This window comes from Phyllopteryx taeniolatus, chromosome 16 (assembly GCF_024500385.1).
Source record: "Phyllopteryx taeniolatus isolate TA_2022b chromosome 16, UOR_Ptae_1.2, whole genome shotgun sequence".
Lineage (NCBI taxonomy): Eukaryota > Metazoa > Chordata > Actinopteri > Syngnathiformes > Syngnathidae > Phyllopteryx > Phyllopteryx taeniolatus.
In genome coordinates this window covers 10,816,835-10,843,222 of record NC_084517.1, presented here as the reverse complement: position 1 = coordinate 10,843,222, position 26,388 = coordinate 10,816,835, and the positions used below count along the sequence as shown (strand labels likewise).

Genomic DNA, 26,388 nt, shown 5'->3' with positions numbered 1-26,388 from the left:
ATCTTTACTTCTATTACATTTCAAAGTTTGAATCCTTTTGACACTTCTGGCAAACATTATGGATTTAAATTCATTGTTTTCCCTCCAAATATGGACACAAATAAAAAATACACCGTGAACCGCATTTGCATTGCAACTTCTCTTTTTTTTAACCGCGAGTAGCATATATTTTTTTACGCTTTTATTTTGATGGTAGTTTACCGGATGTCGTTTGTCCTGTTCGCGGGAATCTTCTCCCCCCCCTCCCCCCCGTGTCACTTGTTCTCTTCACTTGAGACCATTTCGCCAGCCTGCGCACGAGCCTGTTCATTCTTTTCGAGGTAAAACGGTAAGATTCAATAAAACACTCGACAAACTCTTTATTAAGTCGTTTTGTACGACTAGCGAGCAGTTTTTGGTAGCCCCTGAAAGAGGAAGTATTTTTCCGCTCAACCAGAAGACCCGAATTAACAAGACTATTTAGTTGAGCAAAGATCAACTTCCTCCCACAGGGACGTTTTAAATGAATATTTGTTTTCTCATTGTAAACTTCAACTGTGTTCTTCGTGCTCATTCTCTGCGCCACTGTTTGACAAGTCTTCTCGAATCCGTGGTTCTTTGGCGTGGCTTGCATCAAGCTTTTTGCATTTGATTTCCGCGTTTAAAATATGACCTGAGATGGTACGATATCGGTCATTTGCTGTCGATTGTTCATATCGATATACAGGTAACAAGTGGTTAAGAATAGTTGGTCCACTAAAGCTTAAAAAGCTGACTACTTTTTATGTAGTCTGATGTGGCGTTACTGGAAGATTCCATGCAACTTCCTGGATCTCAACTTTTTTTTCTTTTTTTTTTCTCCCACCCCTCGTTTAAATGTATGAATTTCCATGCGTGGCTCAGACCAAACGTCAACATTAGAATTTTTTTTGTTTGTTTTTTTAAAGCTCTGCTCTTGGAGTCAAGTGTGTAAACATCACACCGACTTGGATCAAACGTGCTCCAAGTGATTGTGGCTGATAGGTGATTATTCCAAATCCTCCCTTCTATTTCTACCCCGCTTCAACGATTAGCGTTGCCATTATGTCACACAATATATTTTATTTTAAACACAGCCTCATGCATTATGCTTGTGCCTTATTTATGTCTGAACCTCTCAAGTCTTCAGTCCAAAAATGGTTCGAAAATATTAACTTCGTGTTTTATGACAGCAGTGGAAAGCGGTAATGTTAGCGCCCTAATGTTAGCAATATGCTGAAGTCTCCACATGATGAAATTTTGACCTACATGCTTTTGTGTGACTTTTAAGACAAGGTATTGCTCAAATTCCAAATTGCATGACCTTGGAAACGTCTGTTGTTTATCTGGCGACCATGTCTTTTTCAAATGAGATTCATCATCTGACAATATTGAAATTATTCAGTAAACTTTTGTAACCTACACTGTTGTCTCTGACTCATCACGAATGTCAGCCAACCCGTATATGCTGGCTTTACACAGCAGGTCCAAGTGACAATTTCGGATTTAAGTAGCCCTTTTTTTTTCTTCCCCCCCCTCCACCCATTTCAAGTGACACATATCCAACATGGCTATGTTTACAATACATTGACTGAGCAAAGAAACAACCTGCATGTGCAAATACCCAAATTGCTTGTAAGTAACTCTACAATCGCCAACACCAGGCAGTGAAAAAACACATGTAAACAATAATACAGTAAATAAATAATGTAGAATATTAAATGTTACATTCTGTTTAGTTGGCCTGGGGTTTCTCTTCCACTTATTTCTTTAAATAAGGATTACGGTGGCCTTGCGCCACAATAATTTTCCCTAATGATATACTAGGGTTAAAACGTATAGAGTATAGAACTACACACAAAAAAAAAAAATTAAGCAAAATCTACCTCAAAGCTTGGGTGTGCTCATTTATCCCCACACTCTATAGAAATAAATTGGAATGATGAGGAAAGAAGTTGGGGATCATTTCAGACTTAAAAAGATGACGACAAAGTGCAGTGTGTCTACTACAAAGCAGAACTAACTAATGTACCACAACAGCACGTTAACGATCGCCAACACAGGGTAATCTAATCGTGTAGTTCCTCAGTGAGTGGTCAAGGATAGACACAGCCGCCAGTACACTTTCAAACACTATATTAAACAAACCGTAAGAAAATAAACACATAATATGCACATTCATACGTGAGCTGCTACGGCCGCAACCAACGCTCAGGCACTCAACGCGCAGACTGGCTAACGGTTAGCCAGTAAAGAGCCAGCTCTTAACTTTACAACAGCCACCACTACACTGTCATTCGCTGACTCCCACGTCGCTCACCCGGCCCCACCTTTTTAAAGCCACACACACACTCAAAGACATTGTAGTGTGGAACGTGACGATGGCGGTCCCAAGTGAAAAACTCAAGAGTGAGCCAGAGCCTGGGCAGGGCCCCCTAGTGAGTAGGGACGCTGTCGGGGCTTTTGGTGTGGGTGGTTGGTCACTTGGTTGGGGAATTAGTTGGTGACCTTTCAGCTGGCCACCTTGCTATCCCATTCTGTCTCAACTTCCTGCCACTGCCTGCAGGGATTTCTCTATGGTTATTTATAAAGCTTCTGTTTGTTCTGGTCCTTCCTGCGATAGAGTGATCTTTTTTCTTTTTGTCTGCGAGTCACACGTCTGTTCGTTTGCGTTGACAACGGGATTGAGACTCCTGTGTCTGATCATTTTCACGATGGCTAAAATATGCAATAAGATTAACAATTTGATCGCTGAGCTGTTACATTTTGTTATCAGTTAAAACAAGCTCGTACATCGACATAAACCATTTCCTTCTTCCCTTTTGATTGGACTACCACCCCTGCTCTGCCCCCCCCCCCCCCCCCCCCCCCCCATCTCACACTGGACTTCCGCTGCATTGCATCAGTTCAAAAGGAGCTCTTATTGCAGCACTTCCTCATTGCTTGTGTGCCAGTGGTTATCTCAACCTATGTTTGTCCTGATATAACAACTTGATGTTGCCTTCTTCGTCCGCATGATCCGTAAAGAATCCATACAATAATTCAGGTTGGCTCGTGTACAGGTGGCAAGTTAAAGAACAGAGATTGTGCTTTGACTGATGTGGTTTAGCAGTCAAGAGGATATGAATCATCAAGTGCTCGCTAGTTAAAGGATGTGTGTGTAACTTGAAAGAAGGAAAAATTTTAATCACGTTGTGACATGATGTTGCAATGGTGTTTGCATGCTTGTATTTTACAGCCCCAAATCATCAGTTGTAACAGTACTTACACAGGCTTTGGACTTTATGCCCTTTTGTCTCCTACGTTATCTATGCTCTACATTGTAATTTAGCGAAAAAGCACCACTATTAGGTCTTTGACGAAATACAGAATTAATGCAATGATATTAGCTGTAGCGCTACTGTAGATTAAAAAGAAGGGAAAAAAAGCAGTTGAACCATTGGTTTAGTAAAGGATCAAAACAGCTACAGATGTCTGAAAGGGCAGCTTCACAAGTGATGCTAAATGTCACCTCAGAAACCCTATAACTATCACTTCGGGCCAAGCAGATATGTTGCATCCAAAAAATGGTCAAGGGATGCCTATAAATACAAACATCTGTGTGAACCCCTAGTATCCATTTGTTATTAGAGATGTTCTGAAGTTGTCTTAACTCTCAAATCAAACATCTCTTGGTCAGTTAAAAGCACATCAGTAGAAGCTAGTAGAGCTGTCAAAGATGCTATAGTACACTGGATATAAAAAGTCAATACACCCCTGTTCAAATAAATCATTTCAAAATGGTTTACCCTTTGTTGTGAAATTACTATAACAACTCAATTAAATTAAACAAAAATACATCTTTTAGAGAGTGGAAGTTAAAAACAAACAACCGAGATAATGTGTGCACAAGAGTGCACACTGGTCAAGGAGGCTGCAAAGAGGCTGACAGCAACATTGAAGGAGCTGCATGAATTTCTGGCAAGTACTGACTGTTTAGTACACGTGACAACAATCTTGTCTTCTTCATATGTCTGGGATATGGGTGAAGGTGGCAAGACCTTATCTTACAAAGAAAAACATAAAGAACACACGTCGGAAAATGTGTCATGGTCTAATGAAACCGCACAAATACAACACTGCTCATCACCAAAAGCACACCATAACTTCAGTGAAACATCATGCTTTGTGGCTGTTTTTTGTCATCTGGAACTGGAACCTTAGGGCGGAGGTGTGCACACTTGTGCAACCACACTATTTTACTTCTCTCCAAAAGATTTGTATTTAATTTTTTTCCAATTGAATTTTACAGGTTGTCTTGAAGTAATAGGGAAAAAGTTTTTGAAATTGATCTTGCTCTCATTTTTTGACATCACAAAGAACCTGGCACAAGCTGGGCTGTCTAAACTTTTTATATCCACTGTTTGTGTGGATAGCTTATCTTGTATTTAAATAAACTATGACGGGCAAAACACAGAAGTAAACAATAAATGATGCAAATATTGAACATTATATAAAGTTTAGTTGGCCTGAATTGACTTTTATTTGCACCATATGAAGAGATGGGAGCTCAACTCATGACTAAAGTGTTGTCGTGAGTATTTGGGCTACAAGAAGTTAGTGTCTTTCTGACTGAAAGACACTGGTTGAACTGTTTGCGCTCAAATCTCAGCGATATATTTGAAAAGCTGAATGACTTCAATATCCAGCTTCAAGGCAGAGATAAGCTTAACATTTGGCTTTTTTATTCGAAATTGATTTGTGAATGATTTGGATTTCACTCCACTGGTTCTGTGTCTGAAGGAGCACTTACCCATACTTGAAAGTCTCTTCCAAAAATACTTTCCAGCAATGCCTAGTTTGAGCCCTTCAGCATTGCTGAAGAGGACCAGTTCGTCAAGATAACTCTTACCTCCATGAATGAGTTTTACACACTGACACTGCGTGTCGTGTGGACAATGAGCATCACTCATTGGTCAGAAGGCTGTGTGTTTTGCTTCCCTTTGCCACTTCCTACATCTGGGGGATTGGATTTTTCTGCTATCTCTTAAAACCAAGCATGCAGTCTTCTAGAAAGAATTTGCAGGGGGAAAACGACCTAATTGCCACCACTAAAATTAATATAGCTTTGAGTACAGTGATCTGAAACCTAACGTAGTTTTCACTTGTTTGATATTCTCTTACACGTATGTAAATGTCAAAAGGACTCATTGCAATTGGAGTACACAGTGGCTGGAACTCAATTCTCAAAGAATAATGAATTTATGTCTTGCCAAATACTTGCATTTATTTTTGCTCTTTTAGAGTTTTTAAATTTAATCATTTTATTTTGTAACAACATGTGTAAAGTGTGATCGTCAACATACACACACGAGAAATGAGTTATCTCTGACACTGATCACTGATTCCTGTCAAGAGAATCCTCTTTAGCCAGGTACTTCCCAATCATGTCGTTCAATGCTTCGTTGGCCATAATCCCATTTACTGTCATCTCAATCGCTACAGTGGCGTTGCAAATTCAACCTTTTTTCCCACTCAAGACAGCAGGCTATCATCTCTCTGGAGGGTGCTCACTGCTGCCAGGTGGCTGTTTGGTGAGGGTCAACAACATGATCCAGTGTTTGCTGGGATGATCTCATGGCCTCTGAATAGTCTCAGCGGGCTGAACAATGAGCACTGCCTGCAGCCTGTTAGACGTACTTGTGTTGTCTGTGCAGAGTCAACCTGGGAGAATGTGTATTTTAATGACTGCCGTGATGATATTGTTACAGCTAATCTATTTTACTCCTGGACTGGCTTTAATTTGCTGATTCATATTTAGGCCACAAGGTTAATTTTATGTAACATACACACACACACTGTTGTTTTGATTAGATTTAAAAAAGTTTTCTTGAAGGGGAAAATGTGTTATGTGCGGTTTTATTTGTTTAACAACATGCATGACTTACAAAAGGTAATTATCTCGGTTTTTAATCTTTTCTTCCTAGTGCCGAGATAAGAAGTCGACTTGGCACTTAAAAGCAAGCCAGCCACAAGCAATCTTTTGTCTGTTTTGCTGAAAGGGGCAAAAGGGCTCCATGAAATCTGTTTAAATATTATTCTGGGCCCTGCTTAAACAATTTCACGAGAAGCTGTTTGAAATTGGAGTCATATGACAAATAGTCACCAAAGTGGCTCCAGGAAGGAGGGAGGCTGAAAAGATTTGTAGTAGTCATCTTTCATAAAGTTCACTTTAGGATATAGCTTCATAGTTGACCATCCATCTGTACAGTTTGATTTGGATCATATTTTTTGTTACACATGTACAACTTGAAATCTCAATTAACCCGGGCCAAAAATTGCATCAAATCTTTCAGTTTCGATTAGATATTTAATTCTAGATTCAATGTCATTCAAGTAATTTAAAATTGCCATAATAACCTGTTGGATGTAGCTATAGTCTGGTATGTAGCACATAACTGTAATTACCGTAGGCACACGCAAGAGGAAGTGAGACAAACCACCTGATGGTTGCTCCTTGCAGAATAATACGGTGGAACTGTGTTTTCCGTCCTTATGTTCCTGTTTCTTTGTCTCACTCTACTTCAACAACAAACAGTCAAACAGCCATTGCAGGCTATTGGCAGAGAAGCAATTACTGTTTTTTTATGGAAGCACAGAGGCCCTGTGAGGAAATGCACGTCCTACTTGGCTAATACACGACTGCATGGGCGACATTGAGCAACAGTCTTTCAGCCCTTCTGTTCGCTGGGCTGTGATTTATGGCTGTCACCTCAATGTAAAAAGCCTCAGGTGTTATTTTGGCTGAGATTGTGCAGTGGTTTTTGTTTGACTTTGCATTTTTGTGATTTGTTAACTCTCCTAAAGAGATTTTTCAACAACATTCAATGACATTTTAATGAAGTTTAGTGATTTGCAACTAATACAACAAAGCTAACAAACATAATGAAAAGCTGTTTGGGGGTCGTGGTCTTCTGTTGACCATTAAGAACACATCTTGGCACTTTAAGCCTCTGTCGGAGCCTGGCCTCATGACTGAATTCTGTGAGATATGTGAGTGAGTGAGTTCTTTCCTCATACAAACATTGCAAATGATGAGGTATTAGAGGGCAGAGTCTGTTTTAGTCCTGTGCTGAAAAAAAATGGCGTCTAAAAAGTGCCAATGAGACAATGGATGCTGCTGTTTTAGCTATAACCCATTTATGGATGTCACTTTCCCTCTGTTGCTGAGGAATAGCAAAATTCGAATGGATAAACTGCTCCTCTGGTTACAGAACCAGACCGATTTGTGTCACGAGAAGCAGGCAACCAGCAGCATCCTGGTTGCGACAGGTGTTGACGAGCTCTAATGGTTTCTCTGCACGTCATATGTACACCTCATGTCGTCACTGGATGGCTCTTTTATGTCCACACCGATTTTTATGGGCAGTGTTTTCATAGTAATGCTGGTTCACTTTTACTTTTTTTATTTTTACCGTGAGAAAAGGAACCGAAACAGACAAAGCTTTCCAACCTATGAACTGATTGGAACAGAGTAAGCGAGCTGGAGTAAATACTGTACGTGTACTGTAAATCCTTAGGCTTACCTTCCTGTCTGGCTGGCTTAATTAAAAATAGGTAATTGAGTCATTAATCAAGACAAGTTGTTGTATCGCCCATCCCCATTTGTGGCATCTTCATCCAAGCACCCCTTTGTTCTGCTAGGGTGATCTCTGCTCACAGTCTCTGTGTGCTTGCTTCTAATGAGCAGTGACTGGTGTGACCGTGCAGCTGGGCAATGATGACTCCCAAGTGTGTGTGCGTGCGTGCGTGAGTGAGTGAGTGAGTAAGAGAAGAAAGGAGCAGCTCACATTCACGAGGATCTCGGCTGTAGACACTGTCGCACTTGACGGCTGCACTCCCTTCTCCCTTTCAAACTGCAGATCGTATTAAGGAACATCAGTGTTGCTGTGATTTGTGTGCAACCAGTGTCAGCAGTGGTTCGATAGCTGTTTAGTTTTAGATTATCTTCCAGATCAGGGATTCTCAAGCATTTTGGTTCCAGGGAGCCCTTACAGGGGAGAATCATTTTCCCAAGGATCCCCTCATAAGTGTAATGCCAATTAAACATAAAAGTGCTGCTACATGTCATAGGAATTAAAAAGTTGTGCATTTCTTAACAAGTTGTAATGTTACGATAAATTAAAATTAAATTAAACTAAGTTCACAGTTTTTGGGAGGAAAAAAGTTGAACATTGAACGAGTAAAGTATTTATTTTTTTAAGAAACAAAGCTGTGTTTATAAGGATACAAAGTTGTAATCTCATGATGATAATGTATTTTTCCAAGCTAAAGTCATCTAAAAGGGAAGTAATATTTCTTTATTCTCATCATATTACACCTTTTGTTGTAGAAAAGACACGTTTTACTGTTTAAACTAAAAATGGGAATATTTCTTTAATATATATCATTTGTTCTAAATGAAGTGTTCATTCATGCAAGGATGTCAGATTGTGATGTCACAATTATATCAGCGTTTAACTGCCCCAAAGTGACAGTAAGGGGAAAATAATTGATTTATTATAAGTCTTTTTTTTGCACCCGAGTCCATTTTTCTTCCATAGTAAACAATACGTTTACATAGTTATTTTAAAGCATTTGTCTAATTAAATGTAAAAAAACAAATAAATAAATAGTCAGCTACAAACAACACTTTTGATCAATTGCCTCATCAAATGCAACCAGTGGGGTATAGGTTTGTTTGTCACAAACTAATTCACACTCGTTAGACTTCAATTTGAAGGTATGCGGTTCAAATGTGTCACATTTGCTAACCTATCACTCTGTCACCTCTTTGGTGATGGCATTGCTAGACTGTATATTATCCGGCTTTGCAGACTTGGTTTGTAGTTTCTTTCAGCTTACCCCAGCTGTTGGCTGTGTCAGCAAAATTTTTCCACATCTCGCTCTGTGCATGTTTTTTAAATGCTAGACCATAACTTGCTAACACATTTTTTTTCATGGACCGCAAGCTAAAGCTCGCAGACCGGTTCAGCGACCCCATTTTGAGAACCACTGCTACAGCTAACTAATAACCAGGCTTTGTAACGCACCATCTTACAAATCTTAAACGGCAAAAATGCAAGTATTATACTTCCTCTTGTGGTCAGTGTTTATCACTTCATTCTTTTTTTGTCGTCCCGCCTAACCTCCTGCCTTCTCCTGCCACTTGCTTGCTGCGATCAGCACGCCATGGCTGAGTCGGAACCCACACCCAAACAGCTGGCCGCGCTCGCTGCGGCCAATGAGGAGCCTGACACCATGGTCAACTACAAACCTCCGGCACCGAAGAGCTTACAGGAGATCCAGGAGCTCGACAAAGAGGACGAAAGCCTGCGCAAGTACAAGGAGGCATTACTGGGCAGCACCTCTGTGAGTGCAGGTTAGAGATCTCCACACACGCACACGCACACACACACACACACACGATTTACCTGTCAGAAACTTGGCAATTTCAACTTTTGTTTGTGAAAACGATTGGAATGAAAAGTTTCCCCTGCTCATTTTTCATATGTAAAGTTTGATTTTTTTTCCCTAACATTGCTATTGTGCTGATCCAATTTCCAGTAGCTATGAATCGTTACTACAGCGGCTGAAATAAGTATTTAACGCGTCACCATTTTCTCACTAAAGATACTTCCAAAGGTGCTATTGACCTGAAAATCTCAAGATGTTGGGAACAACCCAAGTAATCCATACATACAAAGTAGAACAAATAAACTCAGAAATTAAGTTGTGTAAAATTGTGAAATGACACGGGGAAAAGTATTGAACACATGAAGAAATGGAGGTGCAAAAAGGCATGGAAAGCCAAGACAACACCTAAAATCTATCAATAATGAAATGGCAATCCAGCACCTTGTCAGTTAAAATTAATATCAGTTGGTTCAGTCCTAATTGATGGCCTACAAAAAGGTCACATTGCCAAGGTGTGAGTCAAGACACATATCATGATGGGTAAGAGAAGAGAGCTGTGTCAAGACTATTGCAAATTAATTGTTGCAAAACATAACGGTAGCATTGGTTACAGGGGCATATCTAAGCTTCTGAAGGTTCCAGTTAGCACAGTTAGGGCCATAAGACGTAAGTGGAAAGCCAATCATACCACCATAAATTTGCCTCGATCAGGTGCTCCTCGCAAGATTTCTGACAGATGAGCGCAGATAATAATCAGAAGAGTTGTCTAAGAGTGAAGGACCACCTGTGGAGAGCTTCAAAAAGACCTCGAATTAGCAGGTACTGTTGTCACAAGAAAAACGGTGAGTAATGTGCTCCGCTGCAATGGCCTGTATGCACGCCCACCACGCAGGACCCCATTCGTGGGGGGGGGGGGGGGAAGCATGTCAAAGCTCGTTTAAAGTTTGCTGAACAACATTTGGACAAGCCAGTTAAGTACTGGGAGAATATAGTCTAGTCGGATGAGCGCAAAATTGAACTGTTTAGATGCCATAATGCACACCACGTTTGGAGGAGAAATGGCACTGGACATCACCCTAAAAAACACCATACTAACAGTGAAGTTTGGAGGTGAGAACATGATGGTGTGGGGCTGCTTATCAGCGAATGGTAGTAGTAACCTTCACATTATTGCAGGAAGATTGAATGGCCAAATGTACCGAGACATTCTTGACAATCTGCTGCCATCTACAGTACGAAGATGATGATAATGAAACAAGGGTGGACATTTCAGCAGGATAATGATAAAAAACATACAGCCAAGGAAACTCTCAATTGGTTTCAAAGAAGAAAAAAAAGCTGCTAGAATGGCCCAGCCAATCACCTGACTTGAATCCAATTGGAAATCTATGTCAAGAACTGAAACTCAAAGTCCATAAAAGAAGCTCACGGAACCTTCAAGATTCTAAGACCGCTTGTGTGGAGGAATGGGCCAAAATCACACCAGAGCAAAGCATGCGACTAGTTTCTCCATACAGGAAGCATCTTGAAGCTGTCATTGCAAACAAAGGTTTTTGTACAAAGTATTAAATAAACACAGGTTGGTGTGTTCAATACTTTTTCCCTGTGTCATTTCACACAATTTCTGAGGTTATTTGTTCTGCTTTCTTTGGATGTATGGATTACTTGGATTGTTCCCAATATCTAATGAAATTTTCATATCAATAGCACCTTTGGAAACATATTTGAGAAAAATGGTGATGTGTTATATACTTATTTCAGCCGTGATTTTGAGAGTGTGAATTTCTGAACATGTCTTAGTCGAACACTAACGCAGTACTAAAGTCATAATTACAGTAAATATTGTGGTGTAAAACACTTCTAGGCCAGAAATATAAAACAATCGAATGTAGGCGGTGTATAAGCATGATTTCTTGTTCTGCTGCGAATTGGACTAATTTATATCTGCAATGCATTTGACCGAAGAAAAATATGTGATTTGTGTCGTCTGTCTTAGATCCCAATGTACCAAACATCCAAGTGACGCGAATGACTTTGATGTGTGATGCTGCGCCAACCCCTTTGGTTCTTGATCTGACGGGTGAGTAGATCCAATGTGTCATGTGGACCAGTGTGTTTTGGGAAGCAAATGATGTAATCTTATCATTTTGTCCATAGCAAAAGACGACCAACAGGTTTTGTTTCTTTAGATGCATTTTATCTCATTAACCTGACCAGCTAACCCATCTTTGTACACAAATGTGGACTGAGGCTCATCAGTCCGAGTTTGGACCAGCACCAAATTGTACATCTTTATAAATTTCAATCCTCTCCATATAGGTGAATTAATACAATTCAGTAAACTGTTGGATTTGTCATTTGTTTTCAACAGTGTATATAAAGTACATGCACTGTGCTTACATTTTACTGAACACCTGAAACAACCACTGTGCTAAGCTAAATATGAAACAGTTATGGCCTGATTTCCTAAAGGTTTGCTTTTGCAAAAACGGGCAATATTACTGTGCAGTTTATTTAGGGTGTTCTGGGGGGAGCATATGCGAAAAGATTAACTTGGAACATACAATGTGATTTACCAAACCCTGACATAAATTGTGATGGCTGATTTTGCGTCTTCAAATTCCTCATCTGAAAGGCAGGTGCAAACGGGCACGTACTGCCTCACCAGCGTAGCACTCACCCTTCTTCACACACCACAGGATAATCGCTCAAGATAATATTTTAGAGATAGCCGATAGTCAGCCCTTTGCTGATTGATTTGAAGGGCAAGTTATTGGTATATTCATTAACTCTGCTTAAAAGATGACCCTTAAAAAATATATATACAGTGGGTACGGAAAGTTTTCAGACCCCCTTAAATTTTTCACTTTTTTTATATTGCGGCCATTTGTTTTTCCTTAATGTACACACAGCACCCCATATTGACAGGAAAAAAAACTTGCCTTCAAAAAAGACAATGACCCTCAGCACAGAGCTAAAATACCGAAGGAGTGGCTTCAGAACAACTACGTGACTGTTTTTGAATGGCCCAGCCAGAGCCCTGACTTAAACCCAATTGAGCATCTCTGGAAAAACCTGAAAATGGCTGCCCACCAACGTTCACCATCCAACCTGACAGAACTGGAGAGGATCTACAAGGAGGAATGGCAGATGATTCCCAAATCCAGGTGTGAAAAACTTGTTGCATCATTCCCAAAAAGACTCATGGCTGTATTAGCTCAAAAGGGTGCTTCTACTAAATATGAAGCAAAGGGTCTGAATACTTATGGTTTTGTGATACTTCAGTTTTTCTTTTTTAATAAATCTGCAAAAATTTCAACAATTACGTTTTTTTCTGTCAATATGGGGTCCTATGTGTACATTAATGTGGGGAAAAAATTAACTTAAAAGATTTTAGCAAATGGCTGCAATATAAAAAAAGTGACAATTTTAAGGGGGTCTGAAAACTTTCCGTACCCACTGTATATCACTGTAAACCAACATTTGTCTATTGTATGAATAATTATGTGCTTAAGTGATTTTATTTTTGGTTATTTGTTTTATCTCCAATTTTTCCCTCGAACCTTAGTGCTTCATTGACCAACTCCAATTTTACCATTTACATCTCACAGCATGATACAGAATGCCATCTGGTGGTCAGCATCTTAACTACAACTTTCTCAGGCTGCTCCTGATAATTATTGTATTATTGATAATTATTGTATTATTAATAATAATGATGATCCTCTACTTGAGCCATCACCTTATCGTGGTGGAGGAGTTTGTGTGTCCCAATGATCCTAGGAGCTAAGTTGTCTGGGGCTTCACGCCCCTGGTAGGGTCACCCATGGCAAACCGGTCCCAGGTGAGGGACCAGACAAAGCATGGCTCCAAAACCCCCTATGAAGAACAAAATATATGGATCTAGGTTTCCCTTGCCCGGACACAGGTCAGCGGGGCCCCCCTCTGGAGCCAGGCCTGGAGGTGGGGCTCCAAGGCGAGCGCCTGGTGGCCGGGCCTGCGCCCATGGGGCCCGGCCGGGCACAGCCCGAAAGGGTAACGTGGGTCCCCCTTCCCATGGGCTCACCACCTGTGGGAGGGGCCATAGGGGTCAGGTGCAGTGTGAGCTGGGCGGTGGCTGATGGCGTGGACTTTGGCGAGCTGATCCCCGGCTGCAGAAACTGGCTCTAGGGACGTGCAATGTCACCTCTCTGGCAGGGAAGGAGCCCGAGCTGGTGTGTGAAGTTGAGAAGTTCTGACTAGATATAGTCGGGCTCGCCTCCACACACTCCTTGGGCTCTGGTACCAGTCCTCTTGCGAGGGGTTGGACTCTTTTCCACTCTGGAATTGCCCACGGTGAGAGGCACCGAGCAGGTTTGGGTATACTTATTGCTCCCCGGCTCGGCGCCTGTACGTTGGGGGGACGGGTCCTGACTGTTGTTTGTGCCTATGCCCCAAACAGCAGTTCAGAGTACCCACCCTTTTTGGAGTGCTTAGAGGGGGTGCTGGAGAGCGCTGGGGACTTCAATGCTCACGTGGGCAATGACAATGAGACCTGGAAGGGTGTGATTGGGAGGAACGCCCCCCCCCCCCCCTCACCAAGGATTGTCCATAACGGACACCAGGTTCAAGCATAAAGGTGTCCACACGTGCACTTGGCACCAGGACACCCTAGCTCGCCGTTCGATGATCGACTTTGTGGTCGTGTCATCGGACTTGCGGTCCCATGTCTTGGACACTCGGGTGAAGAGAGGGCCGGAGCTGTCAACTGATCACCACCTGGTGGTGAGTTTGCTCCGATGGTGGTGGAAGATGCCGGTCCGACCTGGTAGGGCCAAATGTATTGTGAGGGTCTGCTGGGAACGTCTGGCAGAATTCCGTGTCAGAATGAGTTTCAACTCCCACCTCTGTCAGAACTTCACCCACATCCTGAGTGTTTGGTGAGGGCATGGAGAACGACTTCCGGGCGGCTTCGAGGAAATTCTGGTCCACCATCCGGCGTCTCAGGAGGGGGAAGCAGTGCACCATTAACACTGTGTATAGTGGGGATGGGGCACTGCGGACTTCGACTCGGGACGTTGTGAGTCGGTGGGGATAATACTTCGAAGACCTCAATTCCACCGACACGCCTTCCCATGAGGAAGCAGAGTCTGGGGTCTCTAGGCGGGCTCTCCTATCTCTGGGGTTGAGGTCACTGAGGTGGTTAAAAAGCTCCTCGGTGGCAAGGACCCGGGGGGTGGATGAGATTCGCCCAGAGTTCCTAAAGGCTCTGGATGTTGTGGGGCTGTCCTGATTGACACGCCTCTGCAACATCGCGTGGACATCAGGGACAGTGCCTCTGGTTTGGCAGACTGGGGTGGCTGTACCCCTTTTTAAGAAGGGGGACCGGAGGGTGTGTTCCAACTACAGGGGGATCACACTCCTTAGCCTCCCTGGTAAGGTCTATTCAGGGGTGCTGGACAGGAGGCTCCGTCGGGAAGTCAAATCTCAGATTCAGGAGGAGCAGTGTGGTTTTCGTCCTGGCCGTGGAACAGTGGACCAGCTCTTCACCCTCGGCAGGGTCCTCGAGGGTGCATGGGAGTTCGTCCAACCAGTCTACATTTTTTGTGGACTTGGAGAAGGCATTCGACCGTGTCCCTCGTGGGGGGTGCTTCGGGAGTATGAGGTACCGAACTACCTGATGTGGGTTTTTCGGTCCCTGTACGACCGGAGTCAGAGTTTGGTCCGCATATCCGGCAGTAAGTCGGACGCGTTTCCGGTTGGAGGGTTGTTCATAACTTTTATGGACAGAATTTCTAGGCGCAGCCAAGGCCCAGTTTGGTGGCCTCAGAATTGCATCTCAGCTTTTTGATGATGTGGTTCTGTTGGCTTCATCAAGTCGTGATCTTCAACTCTCACTAGAGCAGTTCGCAGCCAAGTGTGAAGCGGCTGGGATGAGAATCAGCACCTCTAACTCTGAGACCATGGTCCTCAGTCAGAAAAGGGTGGCGTGACCTCTCCGGGTCGGGGATGAGATCCTGCCCCAAGTTGAGGAGTTCAAGTATCTTGGGGTCTTGTTCACGAGTGAGGGAAGAATGGAACAGGAGATCGACAGGCGGATCGGTGCAGTGATGCGGACTTTGTATCGATCCGTTGTGGTAAAGGAGCTAAGCCGAAAGGCGAAGCTCTCAATTTACCGGTCGATCTATGTTCCTACCCTCACCTATGGTCACGAGCTGTGGGATACAAGCGGCCGAAATGAATCTCCTCCGCACGGTGTCCGGGCTCTCCCTTAGAGAGAGGGTGAGAAGCTCGGTCATCCGAGAGGAGCTCAGAGTAGAGCCGCTGCTCCTCCGCATTGAGAGGAGCCCGATGAGGTGGCAGCATTACGTTAATGAATGAATGCAGTGGCGGGCTGTGCAATTGGTACATGGGTCTTCAGTGGAGACTTTCCTGACGAGTCCACTTTTTAACACTTCACAATTACAGAAAATATCAGTAACATACAAAAACACAATGTAACAGCATACAACTATACTATGTACCAAATCTGGAACAGTTTAGAATCTATATTACCGATGACAGTAATAGAACAACTAAATTATTTATTTTTTTTAAACCATCGTACCAGTGGCGTCGCTAGGCCAATTTTAGGGGTGATTCAGCCCACCCCGCTGGTGTCCCCACTAGTGTTTTAAGGATGAAAAAGTTCCATCAGCACCCCCAGAGGTTCCCCAAAATTCGGCGAATGCCAAACTGCAAATATATGGGGGCTTTACTGTGTTTATGAATTGTAATGCATGTTTTTATCATGCTGAATGTGTTTAACTTTAAAATGGGGAGCCCTGGTTTAATGTCTTTGTTGGATGAAACATTTTCCTGGATTCTTTCTCTGCCAGGAAATCTGGCAAACTTCAACAACAATCCGTTTGTGTTGAAAGAGGGCGTGGAGTACAAAATAAAGATCAACTTCAAGGTGAGAGAGCACGGCGCTGGAATATGTCCGTCCTTTACAGTATATGTTCTGTGCACTGACTTTGTAATGTCTTTTGCAGGTTAACAAGGAGATTGTTTCGGGTTTGAAGTACATTCAGCAGTCATTCAGGAAAGGAATTAAGGGTAAGCCCACCTAAGGTAATGCAGTCTCCATGTATTGAGTTTGAATCTAATCTAATCTTTTGACCGCTCTCTGTGGTCAGTTGATAAGTCAAACTACATGGTGGGCAGCTACGGGCCCAAACCAAACGAGGAGTACGAGTTCCTCACCACCGTCGAGGAGGCGCCCAAAGGCATGATGGCCCGCGGCACGTACAATATAAAGTCCAAGTTCACCGACGACGACAAACACGACCATCTGTCCTGGGAGTGGAGCCTCACCATCAAGAAGGACTGGACAGACTGACTCCCTTTCATCACCTGCGCTATCATCTTCCTCTGCTTTCTTTCCTCTATTGCTGTCATTCCATTTTGTTTTTCTGATGTCTTCTTCGTCCATTGGAGTACCTCGCACTTCCACTTTAATTCGGTTTTCTTTTAAGTATTCAATCCTGGAAATCGAGATGGATACATGCACGGTATACTGTGATGTTTTGTTTAGGCATCAATATTCCCGTTTATTTGTATGCTTTTCTTATTTCTCATCTTTAGCCCTCTTTTAGTTTTTTTTTTTTTTTTTTTATCACCATGTCTGCCTTGGGCAACTACAGAGCATTGCTGTATCTATGTATTGAGTGTGTGAGGCCACTGCATGGGTCACATTACATCATTGGTGGACACAGTTCTTGGACACAGACCTTCTAAAGCCTTTGAGCAGATTTGTTGTCTTGGTAAATTATTTTGAATTCAGGTCACATCATTTCTGATCATTAGTGTGCAGAGAGGATATGTCTTGTCCTTCTCTTGCTGCTTTTCTTTTTCTTCCCTTGCAGCCCATTAGCTGCCATGTGGCCTTTTAACATTAACCCTCAGGACTGGTAGATGAAATGGATTTGCATTTCATGTTTGACCTAACCAGGAAAAGTGTCTGTACACCTTTTGTAACTGAATTATTTATTTTTTTTTCCCCCTTCATCCAAAGCCTGTCTAGAGGAGGCAAACGTGCTCCCTGTCCTCACTTTGTGCTCCTACAGTTTATTACTCCCGTCCCTGACTGTGCCTGCAGTTCCTCAATGCATACACACTCCCAAGTGGTGTCTTAACCACTGAGGTTTACTACCACCAAGCAAGCATACGTGGTGCTAAGAAGTCCCATATTGTTGTTTTTCTTACCGTGACGGAGCCTGCAGCTTCATTCAGATCTTTGTGGTGTTTGGGTGATGTTTGAATCAGTGTTTGCTACACGCTGCCCAGTATAATGATCTCCTGTGATGACATTAAAATGTTGGAATTTGAATGTGTCCTCTTTCATTAAAGGAAACAAAAACTTAAATGCTTTCTTTCTTTTAATTAGCAGTAAATTGATAATCTGTTATGAAGCGAACAAAAACATTTGTCTTGCAATGCATGCTAGGGAGAAAAAGGCAGTACAGTTTGGCAGTTATTGTGGGAAAAGTTAACATCATTAAACAGTTGAGGGAGAAGGCAGATTTAAAAGATTTAAATCCACCTATTCAAGAGAATTCAGAATGTTCAATGAGATGCAGTGATTCCCAGCCCGTGCCACAGGAAAATATCCAATTTCACGTCATTGGTCTTAGGACATATTTACTACAAATGTATCTTTTTTCATTTATCAATGCTAGTTAAGTTTAGCATTAGGCAGAACAAATGTTCTTTCAAAAGATGGCAGAAGGTACAATTAACCTGTGTAATCACCTGCTGCCATTCATACATGTTCAGTTACACATTTGTGAGTCAAGTGAGATGAGATCGTTACTTCTATATACTTTATGGAGTTTGTTGGTATGCCATGGGATTTTTTTTTCTAACAAAATAAGTACCTGGTCTCAACGGTTGGGAAACTTCTTTCGATACCACACAGCTTGAGGCATTAAGTCATGAGTGCGGTAATAAAGCTCAACCAGAAAAACTAATTTTTGCACATATCAGTCCATCATATTAACCACATCCCTAGAACCTGCTTTGTTTCATTTGCTTGACGTCGCACGAGTTAAATGAGAAGCATTTGGAATATCCAGTAACGAACTTTCTTGAGGCGATCACTTAGTAGAATTGCGGAAAAATCAAGCATCTTATAAATAATAATCCATCCATTCGTTTCTTAGAGTGATCATCCTCATCGGGGTCGTGGGTGAACTGGAGTCTATCCCAACTGTCAGGAGGCAAGAGGCAGTGCTTGCGTATAGGTTTTCTCCAGCTTACTCACACATTCCAAAAACATGCATATTGGGTTCATCGAGGACTCGAAATTGTTTATCCTGCCTCTTACCCAAAGTCAGCTGGGACAGGCCCCAGCTCACGTGTGACCCTGGTGAGGTTAGGCACACTAAATGGATGTTTAACTGCACAAAACGGCTCATTTGCCACTTTTTCTGCCCTTGGTGGCGCTCACGTCGCTCTTGGTCTTCTGCAAGCGGGAGAAGATCTCCTTGAAGAGCGCTTTGTACTCGGGCGTGTTCTGGCTCAGACGTTTGTCCACTTGCTCCACCTGCCTGCTGATGCCCTCCAGGGCCTCTGGCGTGGACGGGGTCTGGGGGGGAGTGGGAGGGGAGCCGACCACCGCGGCCACCGCCCCCAAAGAGGCCATGCTGTACTCCTTCAAGGAGGGGTCCCTGGACACGGGGCGTGACGTCTGGACCTCGGCGTGGCACAGGCGCTCTTCGTCGCGCCGGCACTTTCCCAGGAGCTCCTCGTACTTCTCCAGCAGGGCGTGGTACTGCTCGTCCACCTCACTTAGGATGGACATGCCTCGTTTGCGCCCTGCCTGGCGTCTACCCGGGGGGTCACGGACCGTGATAACGTTCAGGGCCGTGTCGCTGCAGCTTTTCCTCACAGGGCCTCCCGGCTCACCGGCACCAACTTCTCCTCCCGCGTCCACGACGGCGGCTTCATCCGGCGTGTCCGTCTCGGGGCCGTTACCGAGCAAAGTCTCGATGCCCTCCTCCATCAGACACGCCCTGGACTTCCTCAGCAGCTGCATCTCTTGGAGCTCCGCCTCCAGCTCCCGAACTCGCAGCTGGCAGCCCTCGGCTCCGAGCAGACGCTGCTCTAGACGGTCGAACTCATGCAGCACGCCGGCACACTCCCGCTCGGCGCCCTCCCTCTTGGAGCGCTCTGCCGCCAACGCCGAACGCAGCGACGTCACGATGTCCCTCAGGCGCTCATTCTCCTCCTCGGCCGGCTGCCTCTCGGCGAGGTCCACGCTGCCAGGGTTGGCCAACAGGAAACCGTCCTCATACCTTCAAAAGAAATATACCGCCACATTTCGGCAGGATCCTTCATAACAAATAAATGCATTCAGAAAAAAAAACAATTGATTACTAAAGTACATGAACTATTGTAATGACCACACTTCCCTTCCCATGAATAATGTTCTATTTACACTTTTCAGTCGGATTCTTACGACAAGTGACACCATGAGAAACATCACGGTAATTTTGACGCGCCGACTCGGAGAGCCTCTCAGAATTTCGGCCCATACGAGCTTATTGGTGGATATTTTCAACTGAAACTTGTCAGCCAATCGGAGAAGGGGTTTCCAGAGTAGCAGACTAAGTGAAAGGGTCGAGGACATTCTGTATGTTGAGGAATAATGAAGTTATGCTGTTTTACTCTAATTTGAAGTTTGCTTGTTTGTTTTACCAGCTTTTCCATCAACTTTTTTAAACACAACTCAATTTCTCTGGAACCCATCATGCAATTTTCAAAATTCTTGGTGCGTTGTACTCAGCTTGAGGTGGCCATTCCAACCGGACTCAGCATTTTTGGAACATCTTGTCACATTGCCATTACTACAAATGACCGATTGAGTGAGTGCAAAAACTAAATAACCGATTTCCACAATGCTTTGTAATATGACATAACATAACAACTACTCTAATAAAATAAGCAGAACACGTTTGGTGTAACCTTGGTGCAGTGCAGAGTTCTTTGAGGCAGGGAAACGAGTGGACCGTCTTGCGGCGCTCCTTCTTCTCTCGGATGACCCTCAACTCCTCCATAGTTCGCAGCTCCTCCACCCGAGCTGTCAGACTGTCTACCTGACCCTGTAAGGTCTCCATGGTGCCAGTCAACCTGAACGCACGCGTGAACAAACAAACACACACGCGCAGAGCGCTTGTTATGTCATCAACATTGGAGATTTTACTTCTCAGCATACCATGCTTGCAATTCTACAAGGAGTTATTGTGACCGGCTCAAATAGCAGATTTAGAGAGAACAAAGGCTCCCTCTGAACTATTTCCAAGCTTTAGTTGTAGCCCTGAACATAACAATTCTCAGGAAGGTTCAGGTGGAAGTAGTGGTGTGGGAGAAAATGAATGAAATGATATTTTCAAAAGGTGACGCTGACCTGTCTATTTTCTGCTGCGAGGCCTTGCTCTCCAGCACCAGCTTCTCATTGGTGATCTCCAACTCTCTGGCAGTCACATCCAGCTGCTCGTAAACCTTTGCATGCTGCTCGTTCATCTCCCGTAACATCTCCAGTTGCTTGGAGAGGTACTGCAAAAATACCGTGAAAATGTACGTTGAGAAGCAGCGCTGACATCTGCAGTGTGACTGGCGTGCTGGATGATGGCAATATAAACAACCAACACTAAACCAAGAGGAATATGTACTGTACAAACATTAAGGTACAATAAAATGCATTTTTGTTGAACGGTTTTCCCATAGAACATAATGGAAACAGAAATGATCAATTCCAGGGTCAGTGTCACTTTCGAAAATCTTAACACAATGAAATATTGAACACACTAAAATCTAAACCTATGCAAGAAATGTTTTTAGTCAATTATTCCCCGAGTTTCCCTATTGGGTCTCGGTCCTTTCACTGTATTGCTAATAAATACAATTCACCAATCATTTTGAGTGCAAGTGTACTGGTACTTTGGCTGTACTGCTTCCACTATGTGTATGTTGGATTCACCCCCCCCCCCCACACACATTTCAGCCTTTGTGTTGCCGTTCAGAATCAGTCGTGCTGGACAATGTAACTTAAACCAAGTCAGCAATTGAAGTTTCTTTAACCAATCAGATTTCAACTTCGCCTCACCCACAAATAACATCACCGTTTTTCCATCCTCTGATTGGTTGGTCAGAGCAAAACTTGTTACAGCCAAGTTTGACGAGCAAAACACATCCTGTAGCGATCTGCACACATTAATACATTGAATAATTAGCATTTTGGGTGCGATTGTTTCATGTTTTTGTCAAGTTATTAGATAAATATTGATTTCGACCTGCTCCAGATGATGTACATGGCACAGTTCTGTGCCGTTATCTTGTGTTTTTGTATAGTAATGATGGTTTCTATAATTGTGACGCAATAGTAGCGGTATAATGAGGTGAATTAAGTCAAGTAAGTCGCCACTGAAGGCCTGGGGGTACTCAATGCACGGCCCACCACTGCGAGTGAGCTGTATATTCGCTACCCAGGCAGGGCTTGCTAGCTAGCCAACGGCTGGCTGACAGTTTTTGTGTACCTCTATCTCATGCACTTGCTCCTCATTGTTGATGTACATCTGCTGAAGGGAATCCTCCAGCTCCTTGTTGCGTTCCAGCAGGGTTTTGCCGAGCTCCGCTGCCAGGTGTAAGTCTGATGGGAGGCGAGGAAGCGGATCAAAGACAAACAGCGGGGAAATGACGGAAGCAGGAGAACGCAATTACAAGCAGATAAAATACACAAAGCTGCAGAGCCCAAATGAGGCTTTCCTCTGTCATTTACGTAGCTTATCCCATTCAGGGTTGTGGGTGGGGTGGGGGGCTGGAGCCGTGACATTGGGCGTGGGTGCGAGGTCACTCTGCACTTTAGCAGTCAAGATGGATAATAGAAGCAGGCTCCATTTTAATTATATTGTCATCAAGATACTTGAACTAATGCTGATCCGGGTCACAGATGAGCTGGACTTTGGGTGAGAGGAAGGATACACACTGGACAGGTCGTCAGCCAATCATAGGGCACACGTAGACAACCATTCACACACACGTTCAAACCCTTGAGGACTTTAGAGTCTTTAAATAACCCAACATGTATGTTTTGGGAATTTGGGAGTGCCCAAATTGAGCATACAAACTGCACACAGCACTGCACTGCCTTCCTATAAAAAGAATTAGAGTGAAGGAAGCTTCACACGCTGCAGACGAGAAAGTGTGAGAGTTGCTGGTACATTAGTGAACATGAGCGCGAATCGTGTAAGGCTGGAAAATATGACGATCACATTAACAGTAACAGCCGAGGGCCCGAGCGGCTGAAGCGCTAACGAGCTTGTGAGATATGGAGCCTCCAGTCGCCAGCTCTATTTCTCACATTTCCCGCGCGCCCATTTTATGTCATTGCACACTGCTCTGAAAACACGAGTTGAGCGAGAGGACTCGCCAACGCTGTGATGTACTGGTTGTTTTCCACGCTAGATTGCGCACAGCTCTGCGGTATGTGTTTGAGCCTGCATTTTCTGGACACTGACTACATTTTCTTGTATTTCCGTTCAGGTTTCTGTCTCCGTGATGATGAGCCACACTTATGTTTTTCTGTTTTACTGCGATGGCCCATCCATTAGTTAAGCAGCCATATATTATATATTTCACTAACCTCATGTGTAGACAAATAAGCTTTCACACTTTCATTCACACCTACGAACAATTTAGAGTCTTCACTGAACCTCACGTGAAGACTGGTGGCATGTGGGAGGATGCTGGAATACCTGGAGGAAACCCACATAAGCATGGGAAGATTCAAAGCCTGAATCTCAGAAGTGTAAGGCAGGCGTACTGCCCTCCTGCTGCAATGTCTCCATCCTACAGTATATTTCTCTCTTTTTCATCTGTCCCTCTGTAACTATCTCAATCCAACCGGACGAGGCAGACAGCCACCCCACACGGAGTCCTGGGTCTGTCTGAGGTCCCCTCCTTAGAGGGACTTTTTGTGTTTCTGAATGTGTGAGGAGGCTTATTTCTGTCTCTGTTCTGGTTGGACATGCTTGCACCAATGTTACGGCAAATTCTAACCCATCAAACAACACACACAGAGCAGTCCAGAGTGTAGTATACTTATTTTTTGTATTATATTAATAAATGAGGACACAATTACAATTACAGGCCTGCATTTACTGTATCTCTCTTGAGAATGTGACGGACGAATGCATGTCGCAACAGATTACGCTTGGGGACAGCCACAGATTTATTGAAGGGTTTGTCCCTCTATGTTGTTAGTGGAAGCAGTGCACATCAGCTGGGATGCGCTTTGAACTACAAAAAAGCAATGACAACAAACTTCCGGACATATAAAATGGAGTTGATAAAAATTTAATAATTGCTCAGTGTGAGCGCAATATGAATCAAATTTACTTGACATCTTGCACAGCGGGCGGCACGGTGGCCGACTGGTTAGAGCGTCAGCCTCACAGTTCTGAGGACCCGGGTTGAATCCCCGGCCCCGCCTGTGTGGAGTTTGCATGTTCTCCCCGTGCCTCCGTGGGTTTTCTCCGGGCACTCCGGTTTCCTCCCACATCCCAAAAACATACATGAATTGGAGACTCTAAATTGCCCGTAGGTGTGACTGTGAGTGCGAATGGTTGTTTGTTTGTATGTGCCATGCGATTGGCTGGCAACCAGTTCAGGGTGTACCCCGCCTCCTGCCCGATGACAGCTGGCATAGGCTCCAGCACGCCTGCGACCCTAGTGAGGAGAAGCGGCTCAGAAAATGGATGGATGGATGGATGGATCTTGCACAGCGGCGGCACGGTGGCCGACTGGTTAGAGCATCAGCCTCACAGTTCTGAGGACCCGGGTTCAATCCCCGGCCCCACCTGTGTGGAGTTTGCATGTTCTCCCCGTGCCTGCGTGGGTTTTCTCCGGGCACTCCTGGTTTCCTCCTCACCAGAATATGTTACATAAGAGCAGCGTTCCTGGAGCAAATTCGGTCTGGTCTGGACTGGCAAGCAAAAGGGGGGCTTGATGATCTCAGACTTTGGTGCAGAAAAACACTGAAGTGGGATGGATGTTCCTGGTGTACAATGATGAGCCACAAAGCTGCTTTGGCTCTCTGGGTCAGCAGGTAATCAGGAGCTCGGGGTGGCGCTGAGGCCAGCACTCAGCAGATCCAATGAAAGGCATTCGTGCATTTATTAAGCTCACACATTTTGCATGCAATTCAACTGTTTCAAACAGCTTTTTGTTGTTGTTAACGCACAGGTTCAAAATACAGTACACGTGCTAACTAGCCTGCTGGTTGTGCACATTAAACAATACAGACAGGGTTGGCTATTTTTATTTGAATTGAAGTGACTACATGGAAATAATTGTCAAGAGAGGCAGAGAAGGCAGCTTTACACACACACACACACACACACACACACACACACACACACACACACACACACACACACACACACACACACTGACATCCAATGTGATCGATTTCCAATCCCCCGGCGTGACTCCATGACGACCAAGATAAAGCCTCACCTTGCTCCAAGTCGCGCTGGTCGTACCATGGCTCCTCTTCCTCCGTGACAAACTCCTCCATCCTGCCCGCACGGAGCATCGAGGCAGCCCAGCTTGCTCACCGGTAAACGGCTAATTCAACCCAGCAGCGGCGGCGGCGGCTCCCCCCGGAAGTGACAATTACACACACAAAAAAAAAACGTGGTGACGTGAACCCTCCCCGAGGGCGTGAAAGCCTTTGAGACAAATTACAGAGCGCCGCTATGATGGAGGAAAACTGGTCAGTAAGTTGACATGAGCGGGCCGACTGCGGTCATCGAGGTTCGAGTAGTAGAAGAGAACAATCGAGGTGCTTGTGTTGCTACCATCCGCCTTTGATGAGCATCATGCACGTCCGCTCTGCACTGGGCTGCTGACGCCTTCAAGGGAACTCGGGAATACGACAAACGAAGGCCTACGTGTGGAAAACGTCGTTACATTTCAAAATACTTCCCAATAATTAATGATCAGAATGTACTAGTACACTCTTTGTTCCCCTTGTAAAGTATTCCTCGCTCTAGTAGAACAACTTTGACTTCAAAGTAACGATTTTTTTATTTTTTTGACTACTATGTGATATTTCTGAGCAACTAGTCGAACAACAAAGGGGCACTAGAACAGTCATGGAAAGCAATTATTAGACCACCCTTATTTCTTCGGTTTCTTGTTAATTTTTAATGCCTGGTACAGAGGTAAATTTGTTTGGACAAATATAATGATGACAACAAATATAGCTCATAACCGTTCAATTTGAGAGCTGATATCGAGCCACTTTCCATGGTTTTCTTCATAGTAACCAAAATCACTGGGAATATAATTATGCATGTCAAATAGGACAAAGTATTGAGGAATCAACTGCATTTTTCTCATGTTCATTGTGTTTTTCAGGTAATATACCTTAAGTGGTATCAGACATTCAATTGTACAAGAAATTGAAGAAATAATGGTGGTCTAATAATTTTTTTACATGACTATCTTCCTAGTTACAAACTGGACTATAGTGGTGCCTTGAGATACGAGTGACACAACATACAAGTTTTTCGAGATTCGAGGCTTTTTGCAGATGTTTTTTTTTTTTTTTGCTTTGACTTGGAAGTAAAAATATACAATATGAGCCCTGTATGGTGGCAAGTCAACTCAACTCAAACTTAATACGAACACAGAATTTGAAACGCCTTTGACGGCCTAACAAATAGCATCTGTGTCAAGCTGTTATAATCTTCATTCAGGAGCTAAGACCGCCTCCATGTACAACATATCTGTATTTCTATTATTCTGCCCTCAGGTGGCCAAGGCCTGCACACAAGGAGCGGCACAATGTTAACTAAAGCAAAAATATGGCAAAAACTGTTTGTGCCATTGTTTTCATAAAGCATAATAGTACTGTTGTTTTTAGTAAAA

At 43.7% G+C, this 26,388-nt stretch overlaps 2 protein-coding genes across 4 annotated transcripts; one reads left to right on the top strand and one right to left on the bottom strand.

Annotated features, from left to right (window-relative positions):
* The first annotated feature begins 212 nt into the window (after positions 1-212).
* On the top strand, positions 213-16,874 carry arhgdia (Rho GDP dissociation inhibitor (GDI) alpha). Of its 3 annotated transcripts, XM_061750487.1 has the most exons (7): positions 260-328; positions 927-1,002; positions 9,202-9,397; positions 11,429-11,512; positions 16,290-16,366; positions 16,446-16,509; positions 16,590-16,874. In XM_061750487.1, the coding sequence occupies exons 3-7, from the start codon at positions 9,208-9,210 to the stop codon at positions 16,790-16,792; spliced, it is 618 nt and encodes a 205-aa protein (XP_061606471.1). In that variant the 5' UTR covers positions 260-328; positions 927-1,002; positions 9,202-9,207; the 3' UTR covers positions 16,793-16,874. The 3 variants fall into 3 exon arrangements, with proteins under 3 accessions (XP_061606472.1, XP_061606473.1, XP_061606471.1); XM_061750488.1 differs by lacking the exon at positions 927-1,002 and having other exon boundaries at positions 213-328; XM_061750489.1 differs by lacking the exon at positions 927-1,002 and having other exon boundaries at positions 245-320.
* Positions 16,875-17,818: 944 nt separating this feature from the next.
* On the bottom strand, positions 17,819-25,332 carry cdr2l (cerebellar degeneration-related protein 2-like). The gene is made up of 5 exons (XM_061750484.1): positions 24,970-25,332; positions 21,990-22,102; positions 20,861-21,009; positions 20,419-20,583; positions 17,819-19,748 (listed from the first exon to the last, which is right to left on the bottom strand). Exons 1-5 carry the CDS (start codon positions 25,046-25,048, stop codon positions 18,866-18,868), a joined length of 1,389 nt encoding a protein of 462 aa, XP_061606468.1. The 5' UTR covers positions 25,049-25,332; the 3' UTR covers positions 17,819-18,865.
* Between the last annotated feature and the right edge of the window lie 1,056 nt (positions 25,333-26,388).

What these genes read in the sequence shown, in the direction of transcription:
- arhgdia (XM_061750488.1), top strand. Translation starts at nt 9,208, where the DNA reads ATGGCTGAGTCGGAACCCACACCCAAACAGCTGGCCGCGCTCGCTGCG. An exon ending in TTTGGTTCTTGATCTGACGG is followed by an intron (nt 11,513 to 16,289) that starts GTGAGTAGATCC and finishes TTTCTCTGCCAG; the next exon opens with GAAATCTGGCAAACTTCAAC. An exon ending in AAATAAAGATCAACTTCAAG is followed by an intron (nt 16,367 to 16,445) that starts GTGAGAGAGCAC and finishes TGTCTTTTGCAG; the next exon opens with GTTAACAAGGAGATTGTTTC.
- cdr2l (XM_061750484.1), bottom strand. Translation starts at nt 25,048, where the DNA reads ATGCTCCGTGCGGGCAGGATGGAGGAGTTTGTCACGGAGGAAGAGGAG. An exon ending in AGCAAGTGCATGAGATAGAG is followed by an intron (nt 21,010 to 21,989) that starts GTACACAAAAAC and finishes GTATTTTTGCAG; the next exon opens with TACCTCTCCAAGCAACTGGA. An exon ending in TCGCAGCAGAAAATAGACAG is followed by an intron (nt 20,584 to 20,860) that starts GTCAGCGTCACC and finishes GCGTGCGTTCAG; the next exon opens with GTTGACTGGCACCATGGAGA.